The sequence below is a fragment of the Phaenicophaeus curvirostris genome, chromosome 12, assembly GCF_032191515.1.
Source record: "Phaenicophaeus curvirostris isolate KB17595 chromosome 12, BPBGC_Pcur_1.0, whole genome shotgun sequence".
Lineage (NCBI taxonomy): Eukaryota > Metazoa > Chordata > Aves > Cuculiformes > Cuculidae > Phaenicophaeus > Phaenicophaeus curvirostris.
In genome coordinates this window covers 17941889-17961946 of record NC_091403.1, presented here as the reverse complement: position 1 = coordinate 17961946, position 20058 = coordinate 17941889, and the positions used below count along the sequence as shown (strand labels likewise).

The following is a 20058-nucleotide window of genomic DNA, read 5'->3' as shown; positions in this document are numbered from 1 at the left end:
TGGAGAAGAGAAGGCTCCGGGGAGACCTTGGAGCAGCTTCCAGTGCTGAAAGGGGCTCCAGGAAAGCTGGGGAGGGGCTCTTGCTCAGGGAGTGCAGGGAGAAGGCAAGAGGGAAGGGTTTGAAGCTGAAAGAGAGGAGATTTGCATTTTGTGATTCTTGTCAGAACATCAGGTACCTGCAGATAGGCACTTTTTATTTCTCTGGTGTCTTTTGTATGTTTCACCAACACACTTCCTTTCTCCATCCCATTAATTCAAAGGAAGTAGCTATTCATTTGCAAGTATTGCATATTCATTAGCCAGGTAGGCGATGCTTGCGGCACTAAAGAGGTTTCCACTTCTCAGAAAGGACTCTCTGAATGCTTCAATTCTGGAAAGAAAGAAGGGCATGTGTTTAACATTCAGTTACACAAATACTCTTTCTTGTTTGTCTGAGGTGATGCGATTACTTCCTGAAGTAAAGTCTGATGATGGCTTCAAGTTCATAGAGATGTTAGACAGAAGTTTAGGATGTGCTTTGAAAAAAAACCCTCACCTGATTGTGACTGCAGGGGGTATGTGCATCCACACAGCTGTTCTGAGCCCAAAAGCTCTGCTCTGACTCATTTATTAAAATGAGAGTCGCTATTCTGTTTCTCTAGTTCTAGGAGATACTTGGCTTTGTTCCACTTCTCCCCAGTACAGTTGAAAAATGCTGGATAAGGGTCTCTGCGATGCGCAACCCTGACAGACTGGAGCTGCTCTCATGCAGAATATTGGGATAAACACCCCGGGATGCAAGTGGTGAATTTCCAATCCAGGCAGCCTGAACACTCGATTAAACTATCAGAAGCCACAAATCTTTCTAAGATTGTGAAGGCACTAGTAGGCTTCTAATCCTGAAATGAAAGAAGCTTCATTGTAACATCATGATCAGAAATCGATAGAAGTCTACATTAATTTGCTCTAGGAATAGCAGAACCTTTCAGCAGAACACGGCATTGTAAAGGACCCAGCTTAGCACTTCTCTAAATCCACATTTCAGTTACATTGACAATTAGATTGTTCCCTTTTGAAGTGCAAGTTTTCTGTGCCCGTAAAATGACATTATGAGCTGTAAAGTGACTAAAGCAGCAGTCCCATCTTACAGTGAGCTAAGCTGTAATAATTCCTAACATGATCTGCTTACTGAAATACTAAAATGTGCAGTAAATTGGATGTTTGACGCAGACGCTGAGACGTGGACTGTACAATTGCTGGGCTGTTACGGATTTTACTCGTCTTGCTTTTACTTCTTGTTCTTAGCTTATGCAAATGATTGCATTCCAGCAAACAAGACTGAGCTGAGCCAAAGGGCAGAGGAGAGCAGCATCCTTCCACAGGTATTCTTTCTCTCTGCCCATTTTGCAAGCTGAACTTCCAAGTTGCTGACAACAATTTTAATACCAAGTATGCAGTTCAATACGTCATGAAGACTCGTTTAAAAATGCCATGAAGAATAATAACAGATAACTTTGGGTGTATTTCAAACCAAAAAAGATGACAACTGTTTTAATGTTCCTGGACACACTGGATTTAATTAAAAAAAAAAATCAGATCCCACCAACCCCGTGGCAATAGTTGTACTCACATTGCCAAAACTGAAACAAATATGGGTAGAAACCCCCCAACCACTGCAACTGAAAAAGTGTATTTTTACCACTAGGGTATCTGAAAAAAATATAGCAAAAGTACCTGTGGTTTTGTTCTGAAACGGCTGACATCAACACTTGTGTCAAAAGGAATCCCCTGTTTGCTCCAAGATTAATTAAGATGTGGTACAATGAGAAAAACCAACACAGAATGAGTTGCTTTTATTCAATAAAGAGAGAGCCGGGAGGAAGGAAAACACTCATTAAGAAGAGCACTGCAAGAGCACTGCAGAGTTAGTTATTCGGGAATTAAACCCGTCCTCACACACTCGACGCAATCGATTCTGTGAGGCTCTGCCTGTGTTCAAAACACTCAGCTGGTTTCCACAACTGTCTAGGAGATAAAAAGCAAATATGTGCACTTTCCTAAATTGAATCTGTCGTGCCATTAACCTTTCCAACTGTTTCAAATAATCATGTAATGGGACAGTATTTACTTTTATGATTGGTAATTGTGGAGCTTTCCACCACAGTTAACTTTTAGAGGTTATTACTACAAATATTATGCATCGCCTGATGCTTTAGTGTTCCATATATCCCAAACAAAAGAACCCCAAAAACAACTGCTCTGGCAAACCCATCCAGAAAACGCTAAATCCACACTTGGCTTGCTTTGAATCTGTTTTAGCACCTAGAGGAGATGATATGGTTTTGGTTTATAAAAGGGAATGTTACCCTTGTACGTTATGCACACAGCATACATCTCAAGGAGCTCTAAGTAATAAATGGACCCACAGTAAGTAATAAATGGACAAAACACAGAGAAACGTAATATTCTAAGTTTTACTCCAACAAATGAAGAGGCTCATAACACTGTAAAATACTGTTGTATTGCTAATGCTGTAGAAACGTACATTAAAAACAATTATTGTCTATAGATGTAAAAATAGCAAGTTTTATGATACAATAAAACACAGTATAGAAACCATTTAAGTAGAAACCTGCTAAACAATCGAGGCATTAATCTAAGTGTTTCTCCAAATGTATTAAATAAAACTGTTAATACTGACTCTAAGCATCCCCCCCGTCTTCCCCACTCCCCCCTAATTAAACTAATTAGAAAAAATAGTAGTCTCTCAGTTACTACGTTACGCATTCTTTCAGAATCATTCAGATTCTCTATTTCTTCAAGTACAGTAGAACAACTTTTTGCAATACAGTACTACCCCTGAAGTAATTTATTTCCCAACACTATATAATTTTGGAAGTATTTAAGATTAACTTGGAAGGCTAGAATAGGCCCAAGGAAGTCTGCAGGAGGGCAATTAAATTCTGAATGCAAATTATTTACACAACCATTAGTGTACTGTAATTACAGCATAAAACCTGCAACATAGCTGACGGGTGCTTTTAACAAAAGCTCCAAATGCAAGAAAGGGAAGAAAAACGGATTACAAAATAAATAACCTAAAGTTCTTCATGGTAGAAACGTTCATCATGAAGCTGCCTCCCATAATCCGTAGCTTCACTGTTAAGGAACAAATCCTGGTTCTTAAAAATTTCTGCTTCAGAAAGCTTTTTATCATCATTCAAATCCATTTCTTCAATAAGGTGAAGAGCCTTTAAAATAAATGGAACAGTATGTGCACAGTTAATTTACATGAGCATTTATAAACAATGCCTGTGGAATGGCTATGTCAGTCCCACCAGCCACCAGTGTTTGTGACAAGCTAGACAGGGTTTGGCAGTCAGAACAGAGCCTTTCTCTCCTTGGTTTGCTTCCCTTAGCCTCTTTTATTTGGTGGCAAAATCGTAATATCAACTCTCCACTCTCACTATCAATTCCAAAGCAAAAAAATCCATGTCAAACCCATAACTTTGAGGGTGGCAGACAGTATTAAACCAGTAAAGATTAATCACCTTCCTGGAAGCGCCCGCAGTCCTTGAAACCCTAGGCGAGCACTGTACACGCCTTTGGGTATGACCTGCAGAAGACACCAGCTGGGCACGCCTGCCAGAGCCCCTGTGTTTTCAGAGGGCCCTGGGGCCAGTCACCCACAGAACAACAGCTACAGGAGCAAGTCCTCGATGTGTGGGACATCAGCTCAAATGTGATCCTGTGAGGTGAGCGTCCTCGTGCAGCAGCGTGCCCAGTGACCTCAGCCACACGGCTGCCCTGGGTCTGACAGGATCAGCATCGTTTACAGCTCTTGGGTTAAGCTGTCAGCACACTTGCCTTCAGCTCCAGACGTGTGTATTGCACTAAGCCATTTCTTATTTCCTGAACCTCTGGAGACTCACTTTTCCATCATATGTGCATATTGAACAAGAAAAAAAGAAAGTAAGGATAGAGAATTGCAGCTGGATATTCTGCATCTATTTGTGATCCGCAGAAAACACTCCATGGCTGTAGTTCATGATTAAAATGTAACTGGGAAGGACTTGATATCCACCCTGAGAAAGGGTTTTCTGCCTTCAAAAGAGGACAGGATAAGCCATCTCTGCACAGGACCTTCAGCTCTGGGTAGCAGTTCAGGTTTTTTCTCGTTTGCTGAAGGCAAAAGCTCACTTTCCTGAACAAACTTTGCAATATTGAACCGTGACAATGTCAAATGAAACTGCAAGTCAAAACAATTTGCAGATTTTTGCTTATTTGCAAATTATAAAAGGAGGGAAGCTCAGCTGTAAAACAAAAACCAATTGCAGGTATTTTAGTTACAGCTCGTTCACAACGTTGGATAGCTCAAAGCTAACAAGCACAGCAGCTGTACCAGGCCTGTTATTTCTGAGAAACAGAGACGGCCCGCTATTACATGGGTTTTGGTTTTATGTGCTAAACATCTACACACACAATGATTTAGAGAATCCTTCTGTTCCTACTCTTTCTAGTTGGTTTGGCTCAACGTAACTGCTTAGTGACTTTTGTTACATTAAGTATTACTTGCATTTAAGCTGACTCCATCACCAGAAAGGACTGAAGAAAATAACAGGGACTAAAGTCAGCCAAGCAGATTTTAAAAGCACTCTGCATGGCAAAAGCTAGAAGATTAGTAAGACCAGCTTGGTAAACATGTAGCAATTCCTGGAAATGGAATGTATTGTGATGTTCCTATTTATACCTTATTTAGCTACCAGGTTTCTCCAGTCATTTTGAAATGCTGAAATGAAATGGCAATATTCAGCTTTCAAACAGCAGTTTCTGACTTCAGCCAATGCTACCTTCTCTTGAGGACGGATGACTTTGCTAAGCCCTTATATTAATTAAAGAAAAAAGAATTGAAGTTAGCTATTACTACAACATTGCCTCGCTGTAAGCTAGAATTTGAATGAATGGTGAAGAACTGCTAAACAAATTTCAACCCAACCAAGCAAACCATCAGAGGTGTGAATAGACTTGAGCACCCCACCAAATTCATGTCGGATAGACCAGTGTTGTTTCTGTGAAATAACAAACTACCCTCAGCAGTCAGACGTTAAAATGCCTGCGCAAAGGCTTGTGGATCCAGAAGTACAAAGCTAACTGCCAGAGCAATCTAACAGCTTGGCTTCCTGCAGATCAGAAACATGAACTGCGTGCTAGCCACGACACTTTTCCAGTCACCAGCAGAGCTGGCAGAGGCAGGACCTCCGTAACGAAATGGTCAAACACAGCAACAGGCTACGCTGCTGGACACAGGACCAGGAATTAGGGAGGCGCAGGAAGATCTGTTGTTCCTGCCATTCTGATCACCCAAATCCCCCAGTGCAAAGGGAAGAGATTTGGATGAATTAAGGTAAAAGTTCCAAGCAGAAATCCTCTCTACAGTAGCTGGCGACTGTAAAGTCTAGGTTGTTCTGGAACACTCAGTGCTTCCCTTGCTATGGAAAACAAACAGCTAAAATGAGAATCCACTTTAAACTATTATGGCATCCTACTCCTGATTGAACAATTTTAATTACCACCATCAACGTTTGCATTATAGCATCCTGAACACAGAATACTTTCATTTTCTTGCATTTATGAAATGACAAGTTTTTAGTTTTACAAATTACGGTGATTTATCCAGTTAGAAGAATCACGATCAATTTTTGTTTTCAAAACTATGTTGTCAGTACACAACAGCCTCTTAACAGCCTCTTTTATTAGTACATCTCATTAGATTTACCTACAAGTACTAAAAGGTAACTGATTAAAATACTGTACTCTTAAGTCAAACCTGATAAGCTACTTAAACGTGTAGGAAACCACTTTGTTAGTTTACAAACATTCATACAATTAACTTCAAACTTGCCTATCATAGTTTGTCTGCATTCTTTGCCAAACTGAAAAAGGGTAAAAAAAGACACAATAAATCTGAATGCGGTGATCATTTTGTGCTGACACCTTCAAAATTCTACTGCATTAATTAAAAATCTGAATAGTAGTCAAAACATTCACCTCCTCTTGGGCAATGCCCTGATTGTTCGGCACTATCCAAGACAGCAGCTCTTGAGGGTTGAGTTTTCCGTCGTTATCCTTATCGTAGTCATTCACGAACCGATCTTTCTCAACAAGTATCCACTCTGGATCTTCTCTTGCAGCTAGATACAAACATTCAGTTTAAAGTCACTCTTTACCTTGAAGCAGATGTTTTCACCTTCTCTCCTATGCAAATTCACTTACTCTCATAAAATGTAACGTAAAAGTGATTTCACTAAACAGAGAAAAGGCTTAAAGACCATCCCAATAAGATTAATAAATGCATCTGTCTACAATGCAACAAAAATACTTGTACAGATTAAAGCAGAATTTAAAGCTAAGGTAATATTAAGATTGTAAATTTAGAGTTGAACTAAGGGGACATCAACGTCAAGGATTACCATCAATGGAACTGTTTAGCTTAATTATCTCCACAAGTACCCAGAACATTAGAGGGGAACGCCTACTGGACATCGCCTGTGCTGCCAAGGACATGGTTTCCTACTTACTGGGAAAGCTGACCTAGTGGTAGGAAAAAGTGGCTGACGGAGGTGTCTCGCATTTGCAGCATTTACCCTAATCGAGTTAAGATCACTCCCTCTCATTCCCCTGTTTCTCCATATCCTCACATGGCTTAAACCTTTTCCCCACCTAGGATGCCAGTCCGCACTTGAGAATCAGTGCTCCTTAGGACCAAGCACGCTTTCCCCGTGTCTCGAGCTACTGCTCTTTTTGGAGCTAGACAGTTATTTGCCCTAACTTTTTCCCAAATGAAGTGTATAAAATATTTATCTCCTAGCAAGACTGCCAGAGAAAAGTATTGATAAACACCAGGTAGATGTCCTTTTTCTTGTCCTTAAACAGATCAAGTTTAAGGACAGGAAAGAGTGGAAAAAAGAAAAGAGAGAACAGACACACTTTTGGTATCTGGCACAGCAAGCCAACTCCTTACACTTCCCCTCCACCTCTCTCAAAACCCACTTTAGCTTCAATCCTTCTAAAGTACAGCTGACAGCTGCCACCTTAAGCTGACAAAGACCAGGGAAGCTTAACCTTACAGTCACGCTGTTTGGTTTTACAGACGTGTTCAGTTAGCGAAACTGCATCTTACTTCAGCTCACACCTAGTGATGAGGAATATGCTTCAGCCTTTAGGGAAACACGAAGAAAATTGCAAGGAAACAGTGGAATGGGCTTATACACACACTATTGCCAAATACAGACAAGGCAGACTGAAATAAGGAGCTACTATGTCCAGTACTGGGAAACCAAATTACGCTAAAAGACAGAGTAATGTTACTCAGAACCTGTAGGTGGAAGTGTAAAAAACTGACAGTAAACATGCAGGCCAGTAAACAAACAACCCATTCCAAAAGCTCCTTCTTTCATGTCCCCACCCTTTTGCCTTACTTGGGTCTCTTCTGTAATCACCAAGGAATTCTTCCAGACTAACAAATCCATCACCATCTTTATCGTGTTCTTCTAAGGCTTCCTGAATGACGAAGTCCTGTTGCATGCATAGGAATAGTAAAATATTAATTTGTGAAAAATTAGGAACATGTAATCAAGAGAAACAGCAATAAATCATTTTAGAGCAATACGGTATCTTTAAAGAAAATATGTGCTCATTCCAAGTCTGCTTTTCTGTTTTATGGAGACTAGTGCAGTAGTCGGTTCCTGTGCAAATAATTGGATCTGTTCTTAAGAGTTCAGAGTATCACGTTTCATGAAAACCAAGTCTCAAAGTTGTACACAGAGTTGGAATCCTTCAACATCATTCAAAACTACACAAGTAGCTGACACACATGAATTTGTACAAGTCTGTATCATTTCACTTGTCTTCTCTCACGTAACGTATTCATTTATCTGCATTTTTGCAACTTTATGAAACTGTGAGGGTAACTGGGTGGTCTTTCCATCCTGTGTTTCCCAGTGAAGCCAGTGTGACTGTTCTCGTAGTTCCGTCTTTTCTTGTTTGTCCATTATCAACAGTTATGTCACCGCAAACAGTGGCTCTGTTCGCCTGGCACTCCTCCCAGCAGTCGGCTCTGCAGCATCAGCCGGCCAAAACCGACACATCTATTGTAGAAAGGCACCAATGTACTTTTAACTGGGGTCAACTGTCCGTACGGAGCTGGAATGGCAACACTCAGCAGTGATGAGACAGATGACCAATGCTGAAGTGGTGCCGGCAGAAATAATAACCCCCCCCGAACTCTAACCACAGTACAGTCAGTGTTAAAGCGTTCAGACAGGCTTGAATGCTCTCTTTTGGCCATAAAAGTGACTATTGTGTCCCTTTAAGCAAGGCACTTGCCTCTTTCCTGTGCCAACAAATCTTTCTTGTAAGCCCTTCTAACTAACACTGAACTCTGAAATCGGCACGAAACTTCATCAAGCTAAAATCTCACAGATGTATTTCTACCCTAACAGAGTTTGGAGACAGCTGTGTCAGTACAATCCCAAAAGTTTGGGATAGCTGTGCAGCAACAGTTCTTGAAACAGATTTCAAAGAAAAGCACTGCACTGCTGCCCCAGCTCCAGAACTCCAGTACTGGACCACAACACATCATCTGATTTTTAATTTGCTCTGAGAAAGCAATAGAGGTAACTGCTCAAAAGTGCCCTTCCTGTAGCACTGGGCTAAGGACATGCATTTAAAAAGACAGTGCATCTATACACACTCATAAAGACACCCTCCTAAATCTTACCGTCATATACTCCGCTTCTTCAGGATGTTCAAAAGCAACAAATTCATCCACATTTAGATCGGGAACATCATCTCTATTAGCCTTTTCAAAACGTTTCTTCTCCTTTAAATGAAGCTTAGAAAATAGATTTAGTTAGAGCACTTAATGAAAAGGAAAAACAACATTATAGCGGGTGGCTGTAAGCTCATTAGAGTATTAATTGTTTCACATTACCTACTCATGTTATACTGATGTTATATTTTCACTAAAAAGAGCTCATCCAGAGCAACAAGAACAGCGCTTTTAACTGAGGTAGTTTTATTCTAAAAATTATATGAAAACTTCCCTTTTTTCTATTCAAGGAGACATTTAAAAACCTGTTCTTATCCAAGGCTTCAAAAACACAAAAGGGAGATCATGAAAGGACCGAGAACTCTGATCTTATACATGCTTCCTCTTATAAAAGTCACCAATTCCCAAACTAACCTAGGAGAGTACAATGATTATAACTAATGGCAGTCATTGCAAATTCCCACATTTACATTTTAAGGACATTTAACTTTCTGGATCTAGATCTCATTTATATTGAGGGCTGTTTGTAGTTCCAATAAGGTCCTGAAATATCAAATGTCTCTTTTGAATCCATTTTAAGTGCTGAAGCTTTAATACAAGACCGTTGTCACAAATAATTTAAAAATAACCATTTGAAATTGTACTGCATAGTTTATATTCTACTTATTGATACTTCTTTCAGAATTAGGCTAACCTGATTAATACAGAGCATAGTATGTAATACATAAAGTAATTAAATATCTTAGGTATTCTTCAAAATAATTAAATGTACTCTTGAAGAAAAGCTGACCTTAGCTTTGCGTTTAAACAAGAACAGAATTCCAAAGGACTGGCTACACATAGTCCTTGACTGCAACATAAACTTGAATTATTGAGGGAAAAGTCTAGTTTTCAGTGGTTTTTGAGAAGTGATGAACAAGGCTGCCACCTTCTGGTAAATCCGTGTTTACTTGTTGTCCATTCTAACCCAATACCACAGCCTAACTCTCATTTTGATTAGAGCAGGATCACTAATTTCTGAAAGAAAGGCAAATGCTGATGATGGGTGACATACAGTGCTTGTACAGTGCCACTAATTTTGCTCTCTACAATGTGTGCTGAAGAAATCAGCAAGCAGGAAAACCTAGTAAGCAGTCAAATGACATATAGCACAAATGAGAAGGTGTTCTGGTTCTAATACATCTATGATAGCAACATCGCAAACATGAGGTCAATAATTTGCCTGATAGTTCCATTTAAAGGCTTATTTAAAAGCTATGTAATTACTCAGTTCAGTGACCTCCAAACCTTTAGAGTTTGTTTTTTCAGTGTGTAAAACCCCATCTGTTAGTCTATTTGAGCTTCATTTCTGCCAACATCCTACAACATCTACTGCTACTGTACTAAAAGCAGTCAAAGCAATCCTCACAGGAAAAAAAAAACAACCCAAACTCAGGCCAGAACAGCGTGTAAATTCATTTATATTCCTTTTGGGCAATATTTACATGTACTTATAAATATGTTACTTGAAAGGAAACGAGTTTTGCTACGTGGTGATTCTTGGTGAACTTTCCCTCCCTGCCTCTCCTGCCTCTTCCCTTTCCACTCTAAAATATCTGCTTTCAAATGAGATTAATCCATAACTATAGCGGTTTACACATCCAGATTTAACTATCAGAGTAGCATTTTGATTGCTGTAACTATCTGAATTGCTCTCTCTGTGGGTCTGTAACGGACAAGAAACGTTAAAGCAGGCAAGAGTGATAGCAGGTACTTGAGAAAGAACTGACAGAGGCTGGAACAGTGCGATAAAGGGGACTAAGGAGTACAGGGGTCTGTCTCCTCCACCTCCAGCAGCAGTGGTTCTGCCCCTGCAGCAGCCAGGACGCCACTGAGGCTACAGACCCTGTCTAACAGATTGCCTCGTTGTTTTAGGATGATGGCTGCAGACTGTGCTCTCTGGTACAACTGCCAATAGACTTAAACCCCACTCAGCTGGCAAAACTTCCTCAGCAGGTACGATTTCATTCTGCCTTTGGTTTATTGGTAGCAGCTTTAATACTCCATTACTTTCCTTTAATTACTCCCCTATCTCAGATCGATGAAAGTGTTAAAACATATGCCAGCTGCTAAGCTTTCTCTACCCATCTTGTTCCATCACAATAAACAAACATTGTCGCCTTTTGCCAAGGGCTTACAGAAACTGATGCTGAAACATTTTACCTGTCGAAATGATTCTTCTTCTTGATCCTCCAGGACAGTGTTCTCATCAAAATCAATTACACGATCATACATTTGCATATTATACTCCTTCCAAGACACTAATCCATCACCATCCTTGTCGTAGTCATTGAAGTGTTGCTTAGCTTCTTGTGTAACATAGTGTTTAAACGACTGCTGTATCCAAGAACTCAGCTCATCTGCAAAAATAATTTTAAAAGTAACATCCTTTAAAAAATCAGAATCATCTGCCCTATAAAACTGCAGCAATACCACCCAGCTAGTCCGTCTGGAATCTACTCTGCAATTCAGATGGGAGCATACAGGCAAGAGGTTAGTTAAAGCAAGACAATCTGTTTCCTCTACACTGTGGTTGTTTTCAAGTGAATTGAGTGAGAGAACAGAACACAGCTACAGCCTCTGTTTTTTCCCTCCAGCACTGTTTCCCCATTCATACCCTCAGGCTAGAGTTAGGTTACTGGAATCCAGCCTGTATTGGTACTGCCAGAAGCGTGATGCAGGTAGAGTTCCTACAGCTGCAGAGCGGAGGGCACTGCTAAAAGCTGACCCTGTCAGAAGGATCCCTAGTTTTCAGCTGAGGAAGCGCCCTCATTTAGCTCACTGGGACCCGAACAATGGAAGCAAGAAGCCTGCCCCTTTTGGTGGCTGCTGCTGCTTCTGTCAGCTGGAAAGGATGGTCCAGCCGTGGCTTTTCAAATCTGAGGCCAACAAAGCCGCAGGATCCTTTCACTGCTTTTGGGGGTTTGCTTGATTTTTTCTGCAGAGCTTTATGGAAATGATGCTGAATTTGGTTTAGACAGATAACTCTTAACATAGCTTTGTACCTCAGAAAAACATTGTTCCCTTCAGTTTTGGGTTTTCTTTTTTTCAAAAATACACAAACTCCAATAAAAGTAAATTTACTGCCATTGTATTAATGACCCAAAACATTAACAGGCATTTTCCCTTTACTTGGGACTGAAATCAATCCTTATGTATTTTGGAAATGCTTCTAAGCTACTTGTTTTTACAGAAACATGGGTAAATAAATAAAGCCTAATATGCAGACGAATTCACATAAATGTATTAGAGTTAATTCACTTAAAGAAGAGTGGGAGAACATATTCTCTCAGTACCAGCCAGTTAATTCCAGGTGCCCAGAAGGGTAAGACAACTTCCTCTGCATTGCAAATTTCTGTAGCTAAATCAGCTCCACTGAAATCCTGCTCTGAAGGGTTGTCAAGGCTAATTAAAAAATCCTAAAGAAACTACTACTTTGGTGTAAAAAAATCTTACAGCATTTTTTCAATACTAAAGTATCTTATTCCATCCTTCTCGGCAAGAGCATCAATACATCTTTACTTATCTTTATTTAGATGTAATTGAAAAAAAAATCAAGGGATTGCTAAAAAGATATTTTGGATACTGAATTTGTATTAGCAAAGGAACCAACTTTCTAACAGATTCTGTGAACTGACAGCATGAGGAGGTGTACATGCCACGTTTTGTAACCACTGAGGCTTGTGCACTGAACCAGCATTGCCTTACAAGAAATGCAACATCACTTCTTAAAGACTGGGCAATGTATAAATAACATAGTTTATTACCCAGCATTTACAGCACAAGGCAGAGTCATGAGCACATAATGTTCAGTTGCATTAATGAGTAATAATGCTCGAATATTAGTTTAGGGAAGAAGTATAAATACATCACTTTTCTCTGTTGGCTTCTAAACGGAGGTGCCGCTCATAAAGAGAAAGTTCTCAGGAAGTAACAGAGCTGGAAAAGCTTCAATATGGAAAGTTTCTTAGTGTAAATCTACATTCCACTGTGAGTTTTCCTTTTGGAAGTGAGGGGAAGACAAGTTTCCATGACACTGAGAACCAGGTGTAACACATATCATGAGGATGGAGTTTGGGGGGAACTTCCTACACTTTAAAATACTGGACCTCTTCCTTCACAGCCTTCACATTGTTTATTACAGGGATCAGCCATCCCAGCAAAGTGATGTACTATCTCACCTCCATATCAGCAGGGCAAGAACACCAAACTAAGTGTGTAGTGGATTAGTTTCAGCACATAAAGTAAAAGACAGTCAAAAGATATAGTTGATCTTGTGTTTAAAACCATATTTTGTCCTCTTGCCTAGAAAGCTTCCTGCCTGTTTAGTATCACATTAATGAAATATCATTGTTCTGGCCTTGCTCTGTGTGTGTGCAACAGACAGACTTCTGGATTTTTGTCAAAATTGCAGTGAAATAGCAGAAATACATTTTAATAATGAGTTTAAAAAGTAAATTAAGAAGCATTGTGATGCTGTAGTGAGAGGAAGGGCCTGAGTCTCCCGTGGAGCTCACAAGTTTGGCTTATAAAAGCCTGTCTGGGCAGAGACGTCTGATAGTATGTTGTGATGAAACGAATCTCTGCTTCCTCAGGTTGCTCAGTGTCACGAGTCCTGCAGTACAAACATAGCACTGGGGCTGTAGTGAACGTTCCTGGCTCTCCGAGTGGTACAAACAGGATCTTCCACACAGTTCGGCTCACAGCGCCTTCAGCCACGCCAAGTGCTGGTCCCAGCGCAAGGCCGGCTCTGTCTGCCCAGGATGAGCGACACTCGTGCGCTTCCACGGGCACCTCCCGGCGCTCTGCGGGACGGGGCTGCCGGGTTCTGTCACGGCACTTCTCGAGAGGGTGTGAGGGGCCAGCGACCCTCGTCCTGATCCGCACGCACCGCTACGGCCACCCCACCCAGCCAGCTCCCACGCGGGCCCCCACGCACCTCTGAGCCGCGCGACAGCGCATCCCGCCCCATCACACCCCACGCGTGTCCTCCACCCGCCTCTGAGCCACACAGCAGAGCCTCCCACCCCCTCAGACCCCGCCTGTCCCTCCCGCCCCCTCAGATCCCCCTGTGCCTCCCGCCCCCTCAGATCCCCCCCTGTCCCTCCCACCCCCTCAGACCCCCCCTGTCCCTCCCACCCCCTCAGATCCCCCCCTGTCCCTCGCGCCCCCTCAGACCCCCCTGTGCCTCCCGCCCCCTCAGATCCCCCCTGCGCCTCCCGCCCCATCACGCCCCACGCGTGTTCCCCCTCCCCTGAACCACACAGCAGCGCCCCCCACCCCCTCAGACCCCCCTGTGCCTCCTACCCCCTCATACCCCTCCGTGCCTGCCGCCCCGTCACGCCCCACGCGTGTTCCCCGCCTCTGGCTCCGGCATCCCTCCCGGTGACATTCCACGCCTCTTCTCCACCCGCCCCTGAACCACGAACCATCGCGTCCCGCCCAGTGACCCCCCCACGCGCGTTCCCTGCCCTCCTGTGAATCCCAGAACAGCGTATCCCACCCCGTTCCCCACCCCAGGCGTGTTCCCCGCCTCTGAACCGCGATCCCGGTGACCCGCCCCGTCCGCTGCCGCCGCCGTTACCGCGGGCGAGGAGCCCGTCGCGGTCCGAGTCGATCCGCCGCAGGATGGCGCGCAGCCGCCGCCGCCGCTCCTCGGGGCTGAGCCGCGCCAGCTCCTCCGCCTCGTCCTGCGGCACAGGGGGCACAGGGGGCACAGGGGGCACCGCCGTCAGCCGCCGCCCGCCCCCGCCCCCGCCCGGCCGCCCCCGCGCCGCCCCCGCCGCGCACCTGCCCGCCGAGCAGCGCCTCCCGCCCGGGGTCGGCGCGGGGCTCCCCGCCCGCCGCGCCCAGCGCCCACAGCGCCCACAGCGCCAGCCCCAGCGCCAGCAACGGCCGCATCGCGCCGCCGAGCGCCCAGCGGACGGGGCGGGGACGGGGCGGGGACGGGGCCACGGGAAACCACCCCGGGAGCGGAGATCCTCCTCATCCCCCTCCTCCTGCTATTTCTCCTCCCCCTCCCCTCCTTCTCCTCCTCCCTCTCCTCCTCCTCCCTCTCCTCCTCCTCCCTCTCCTCCTCCTCCCTCTCCTCCTCCTCCTCCCTCTCCTCCTCCCTCTCCTCCTCCCTCTCCTCCTCCCTCTCCTCCTCCCTCTCCTCCTCCTCCCCCTCCTCCCCTCCTCCTCCCCCTCCCCCTCCTCCTCCTTCTCCTCCTCCTTCTTCTCCCCCTTCTTCTCCCTGTCCTCCTCCTCGTCTTCCTGCTCTTCCTCTTTGTTCTTCTCCTCCTCCTCCTTCTCCCTCTCCTCCTCCTCCTGCTCTTCCTCCTCCTCCCCTTCTCCCTCTCCTCCTTCTCCTTCTCCTCCTCATCCTCCCTCTCCTCATCCTTCTCTCCTCCTCCTTCTCCCCTCCTCCTCCCCTCTTCCTTCTCCTCCTTCTCCACCTTCACCTCCTTCACCTTCTTCTTCTTCTCCTCCTCCTTCTTCTCATTCGCCCAGCCCTTCCCTGGTGCTGCATCCATTGGGAGAATTGGGGTTGTTCAGCCTGGAGAAGAAAAGGCTCCAGGGAGACCTTAGAGCAGCTTCCAGTGCTAAAAGGGGCTCCAGGAAAGCTGGGGAGGGGCTCTTGATCAGGAAGTGCAGGGAGGGGATGGGGGAAGGGTTTGAAGCTGAAAGAGGGGAGACTGAGATGAGGTCTTAGGAAGAAATGTTTCCCTGTGAGGGTGGGGAAACAGGTTGTGCAGACAAGTGGTGGCTGCCCCTGTCCCTGGAGGGGTTCAAGACCATGTTGGATGGGGCTTGGAGCAACCTGATCCAGTGGGAGGTGTCCCTGCTGATGGCAGAGGCGTGGAACTGGATGGGCTTTGAGGTCCCTTCCAACTCAAACCATTCCATGATTCTATGAAAATGTCAAACATTATCAAGACACAAAGAGAAATTTCCAACTTCCAAGCATTGGTGAAGCCTGGCACGCTGAGGGCATTGGTCTCAGAACTTCATGTGTGCATCAACAGACCCTGGCATGGGGGGAAATGGTCAGGAAACGAGCAGTGTAAAACGAGCAGTGTAAAAAGCAAAAGGAACGTGTTTCTCTCCTTTGAGGACCCAACTCACAAAACCCACGTCCAAGACAATGTTAAAGGGAAGCAATACTTTATAAATGAGTGAAGGTGGATTGATACAAATCCTCATAATTGTTCAACACAGATAATAGAAAAAAAAGCTGTAAAATAAATTTACCCTCATTCAGCACTCTGACAATCTAAAAATATGGTGAGCAAATGAGCAGAGGCCTCCCCAGGAACACCATTCCTATGAGCTGTCATGAAATTGGGATTGCTCTGATCCCGAGCCCACTCAGGTCAAATTCATCATCCTTCCTGGATTAATGGAGATTAACGTAAAGCCACCGTTGCATTTGTTATTTCTCCTTTCAGTATCTATATTTCTGGAACTCCTCTTTTAAACATAAAGAAGTGAGATTAGCGCACGTGGGTGTACCGAAATGTAATTGTTGCAAGGTTTAAACAGAGCCCTCGATCAGTGGAGGCTGGCTGCTGCGCTGTCCTGTCCCTTCCGTGGTGACAGCCATGTACTGCTCCCTGGTTAACCTCAAATTCTATTAACTGTGAAGAGCTACGACCATTCATTTTGAAGATCTGAGAATAAAATACTGCAAGAAATCACTAAATGTGTTTTTGCAATTTCCTGCCCATATAAAAAATGTCTTTCTATTAAAAAATCTAATAGTGAGTTAAGTCTAATATAATTTATTGGTTTAAATGTCAAATTTCCCATCAGTATTTATATAAATTACATATACAAAATGTGAGTTAAGTCATACTACTCATGAAACATGTAGACAAAGAAAATCCTATCAGCAATGAAAACAGAAATAAGATTTGGCTTCTGAAATAGTGCTGAAGATGCTTTGCCTTCTTTGTCTATTGCATTACTAACACCCCAAAACCCTCTTCACTGCATATCTCAGGGACTGACAAGTGTATCAGATTCAGTGCCAAAACAACACTAGTAGCCTCCAAATAACAAATTCAATGTAGACATGCCAAAAGCAAGTTTATTAACAATACGTTCATATGCCAAGATGATTGAAGATAGGAGGAGGAAATGCAAGTAACTGGAACAATAAAGCAAGTAAAACCAAAAAAGTCATTATATCCTATACTTTAGAAGAAAAACCTGAAGCTCAGCAGGAGGGAAAGCATAGGAAATCATATTCTTCTCTTAGCAGTTGGCCTGTATAAAAATACAATCCAGACACCTCCCAGCATAGAGACAAACAGTGATATAACTCATATAATCAAGATCAGTCATATAATTCAAGATCATTCTGGTCTGGATGGGGAGGGGGGGAAACAAAAAGAGAGACTCTCCAATGTTCCCTTAATATTTTTAAACAAGTGCACAGCAAATGCATTGCTACCCTAACATAAGTAAAAAGAGCGCATCAGCAAAGCTATTTTAGACTCAGAATACAAGTCATGCCATTTAAAAAGGTTTTTATGTGCTGAACTTTCTGACTTTCTGAAGAATCCCTCCTCCCTCAAGCCAAATTGTGTAGAGTCTTTCACAGATCTGTCTGGAGCTGTTCTTTCAGTCTCAAAGGAATTCATGCTGGAAGGTCACATTCAACACATGGCTTCTCAAAAAGATCCACAAATGTGAATCTGTCCCTGTCAAACTGTCAGCGTGAGAACAGTTGTCCAGCAACACAAACTGCACTTTCTCAACAGTTATTTCTAGCAAGTCAAGTTACATATCTGGTGTTGACTATAGTTTTTTGACATTTCTATATTTTAGTTTTAAAATTCACTACCCAATTTGAATAAGCCTTCGTTTTCTTTACTTTAATGAATGTCTTTTATACACTCACAGAATAAATGGATTGGCAGCAGTTTTATTTAGATAGGCTTCCATTTTGATATATTCTCCTAATTTTGTTTTTATCACACATAAAGATTTTAAGCTGCATACGAGACAGTTAACTGCATCCACGACCTGCATGCAACGATTACCCTTCCTTCTTCCATTGTAGAAGTTGTTGGATTTTGGCATGTGGATTTAAGCAAAGGAAAAAACCTGAGCAACAACTTACTTATTATCAGGTTCAGATACCTTGTGTCTGGATTTCAAAACGGCATTTTGTACAGAATTTTGCTGTTGTAGTACCCAAATACGGTTTTCTGCATGTTCCAATTTATTTTTTTCATAACACCTTGCACAAATCTTGAATTATTTTAGACTCTGCAGACGTTACAGACCTGGTTTTCTACTTCTTTGCATTCAGTGCAGCTATTAATATATGAGGAAATAGGTTATAAAATGATATTCTTCTGATGCAGTATCTGATTTGGCACTGAACCAGAGCAGCAGGATCTGATGTGAGGCTTGGTACCACAGTGCAAACCAAAGAGACAGTTGTGGAAACTTAGACAACTGCCCAATAAATAACAAACGGGCTTGTTAGGAAAGAACAGTGGTGTGAGGGATCTGGATGGGGTCTGCGAGGCCACCTGGCTCGGCACTCTGCTCCCAGCCAGTCAGTACCTGTATCATTTCAATGACACGTTGGTGCTGCTGTTCCGGAGACTTCAGCTGAAGCATAGATCATCTCCCAAGCCATCTATTCCAAGCCTGGCATTATTTTTACTGTTTTAGAAATGCCAAGCTAAATCATCCTGGCTACAACATAGGCCTCATACTTCTTGTCATTCCTATCACAGCAGGGGCAATGGATTATTGTTTTTATCAGGGAGTGCAGGAATAGGAAGAGGCAGAACTGTTTGAAGCTTAAACAGGGGAGATTTAGATTAGGAAGAAATGTTTTCCATGAGCGTGGTGAGGCACTGGCACAGGTTGCTCAGGATGCCCCATCCCTGGATGGGACTTTGAGAAACCTGGCCCATGGCAGGAGGTTACAAGTGGATGAACTTTAAGGTCCCTTCCAACCCAAACCATTCCGTGATTCTGTGATTCTACGAAGCTCTTACATGCTTGAACACTCCGACCGCATCCCTTTCACCTTCTCCTTTGGCTAAATAGACTCAGCTTGTGCTGGATTTCCTCATGAGCCATGTTTTCCAGGCTTTAGATCCCACGGGAAGGGCTGGCCTCTCCCTGCTGTTCTCCACATACAGCGCCTATGCAGGATGCAGCACCCAAGTCGTGCCTCACCACTGTTAAACCCCAGGGTTAGGTCCCAGTTTGCTGTCTGCCTCGCATACACATTATTTCTTCACTGAAACGGCTACATTTCTTCAAGGAAAAGGTTCTCAGGCACTGGCAGAGGCTGCTCAGGGCAGTGGTAGGGTCTCCATCCCTGGAGAGGTTTGAAAGACAGGCAGACAGGGTGCTCAGGGATATGGTTTAGTGGTAGACAGGTACAGTTGGACTCAATGATCGGACAGGTCTTCTTCAACCAAACAATATCATGATTCTATGATTTCTGTACCCTGCCTGGATCCCCAATGTAAGAAGAATATGTAACTGTTGGAATGGATCCAGAGGAGGGCTGTGAATCACAGAATCACAGAATCACAGAATAACCAGGTTGGAAGAGACCCACCGGATCACCGAGTCCAACCGTTCCTACCAAACACTAAACCATATTCCTCAGCACCTCGTCCACCCGTGCCTTAAACACCTCCAGGGAAGGTGACTCAACCACCTCCCTGGGCAGCCTGTTCCAGTGCCCAATGACCCTTTCTGTAAAGAATTTTTTCCTAACGTCTAGCCTAAACCTCCCCTGTCGGAGCTTGAGGCCATTCCCTCTTGTCCTGTCCCCTGTCACTTGGGAGAAGAGGCCAGCACCCTCCTCTCTACAACGTCCTTTCAGGTAGTTGTAGAGAGCAATGAGGTCACCCCTCAGCCTCCTCTTCTCCAGGCTAAACAACCCCAGCTCTCTCAGCCGCTCCTCATAAGGCCTGTTCTCCAGCCCTTTCACCAGCTTTGTTGCTCTTCTCTGTACTCTCTCCAGAGCCTCAACATCCTTCTTGTGGTGAGGGGCCCAGAACTGAACACAGTATTCGAGGAGCGGTCTCACCAGTGCCGAGTACAGAGGGAGGATAACCTCCCTGGACCTGCTGGTCACGCCGTTTCTGATACAAGCCAAGATGCCATTGGCCTTCTTGGCCACCTGGGCACACTGCTGGCTCATATTCAGTCGGCTGTCAACCAACACCCCCAGGTCCCTCTCC

General features: G+C 43.9%; 1 protein-coding gene across 1 annotated transcript; it reads right to left on the bottom strand.

The window, feature by feature from the left end:
* Nucleotides 1–2439: 2439 nt before the first annotated feature.
* RCN2 (reticulocalbin 2) lies at nt 2440–14749 on the bottom strand. Its single transcript, XM_069866416.1, has 7 exons — nt 14639–14749; nt 14433–14538; nt 11012–11208; nt 8759–8872; nt 7458–7554; nt 6028–6170; nt 2440–3230 (listed from the first exon to the last, which is right to left on the bottom strand). The coding sequence occupies exons 1-7, from the start codon at nt 14747–14749 to the stop codon at nt 3078–3080; spliced, it is 921 nt and encodes a 306-aa protein (XP_069722517.1). The 3' UTR covers nt 2440–3077.
* Nucleotides 14750–20058: the final 5309 nt, after the last annotated feature.

Excerpts from the sequence above, each read along its gene's own strand:
- RCN2 (XM_069866416.1), bottom strand. The coding sequence starts at position 14,749 with ATGCGGCCGTTGCTGGCGCTGGGGCTGGCGCTGTGGGCGCTGTGGGCG. Across the intron at positions 14,539-14,638 it reads AGGCGCTGCTCGGCGGGCAG|GACGAGGCGGAGGAGCTGGC; the intron begins GTGCGCGGCGGG and ends CCTGTGCCGCAG. Across the intron at positions 6,171-7,457 it reads TGATTACAGAAGAGACCCAA|CTGCAAGAGAAGATCCAGAG; the intron begins GTAAGGCAAAAG and ends GTTTGTATCTAG.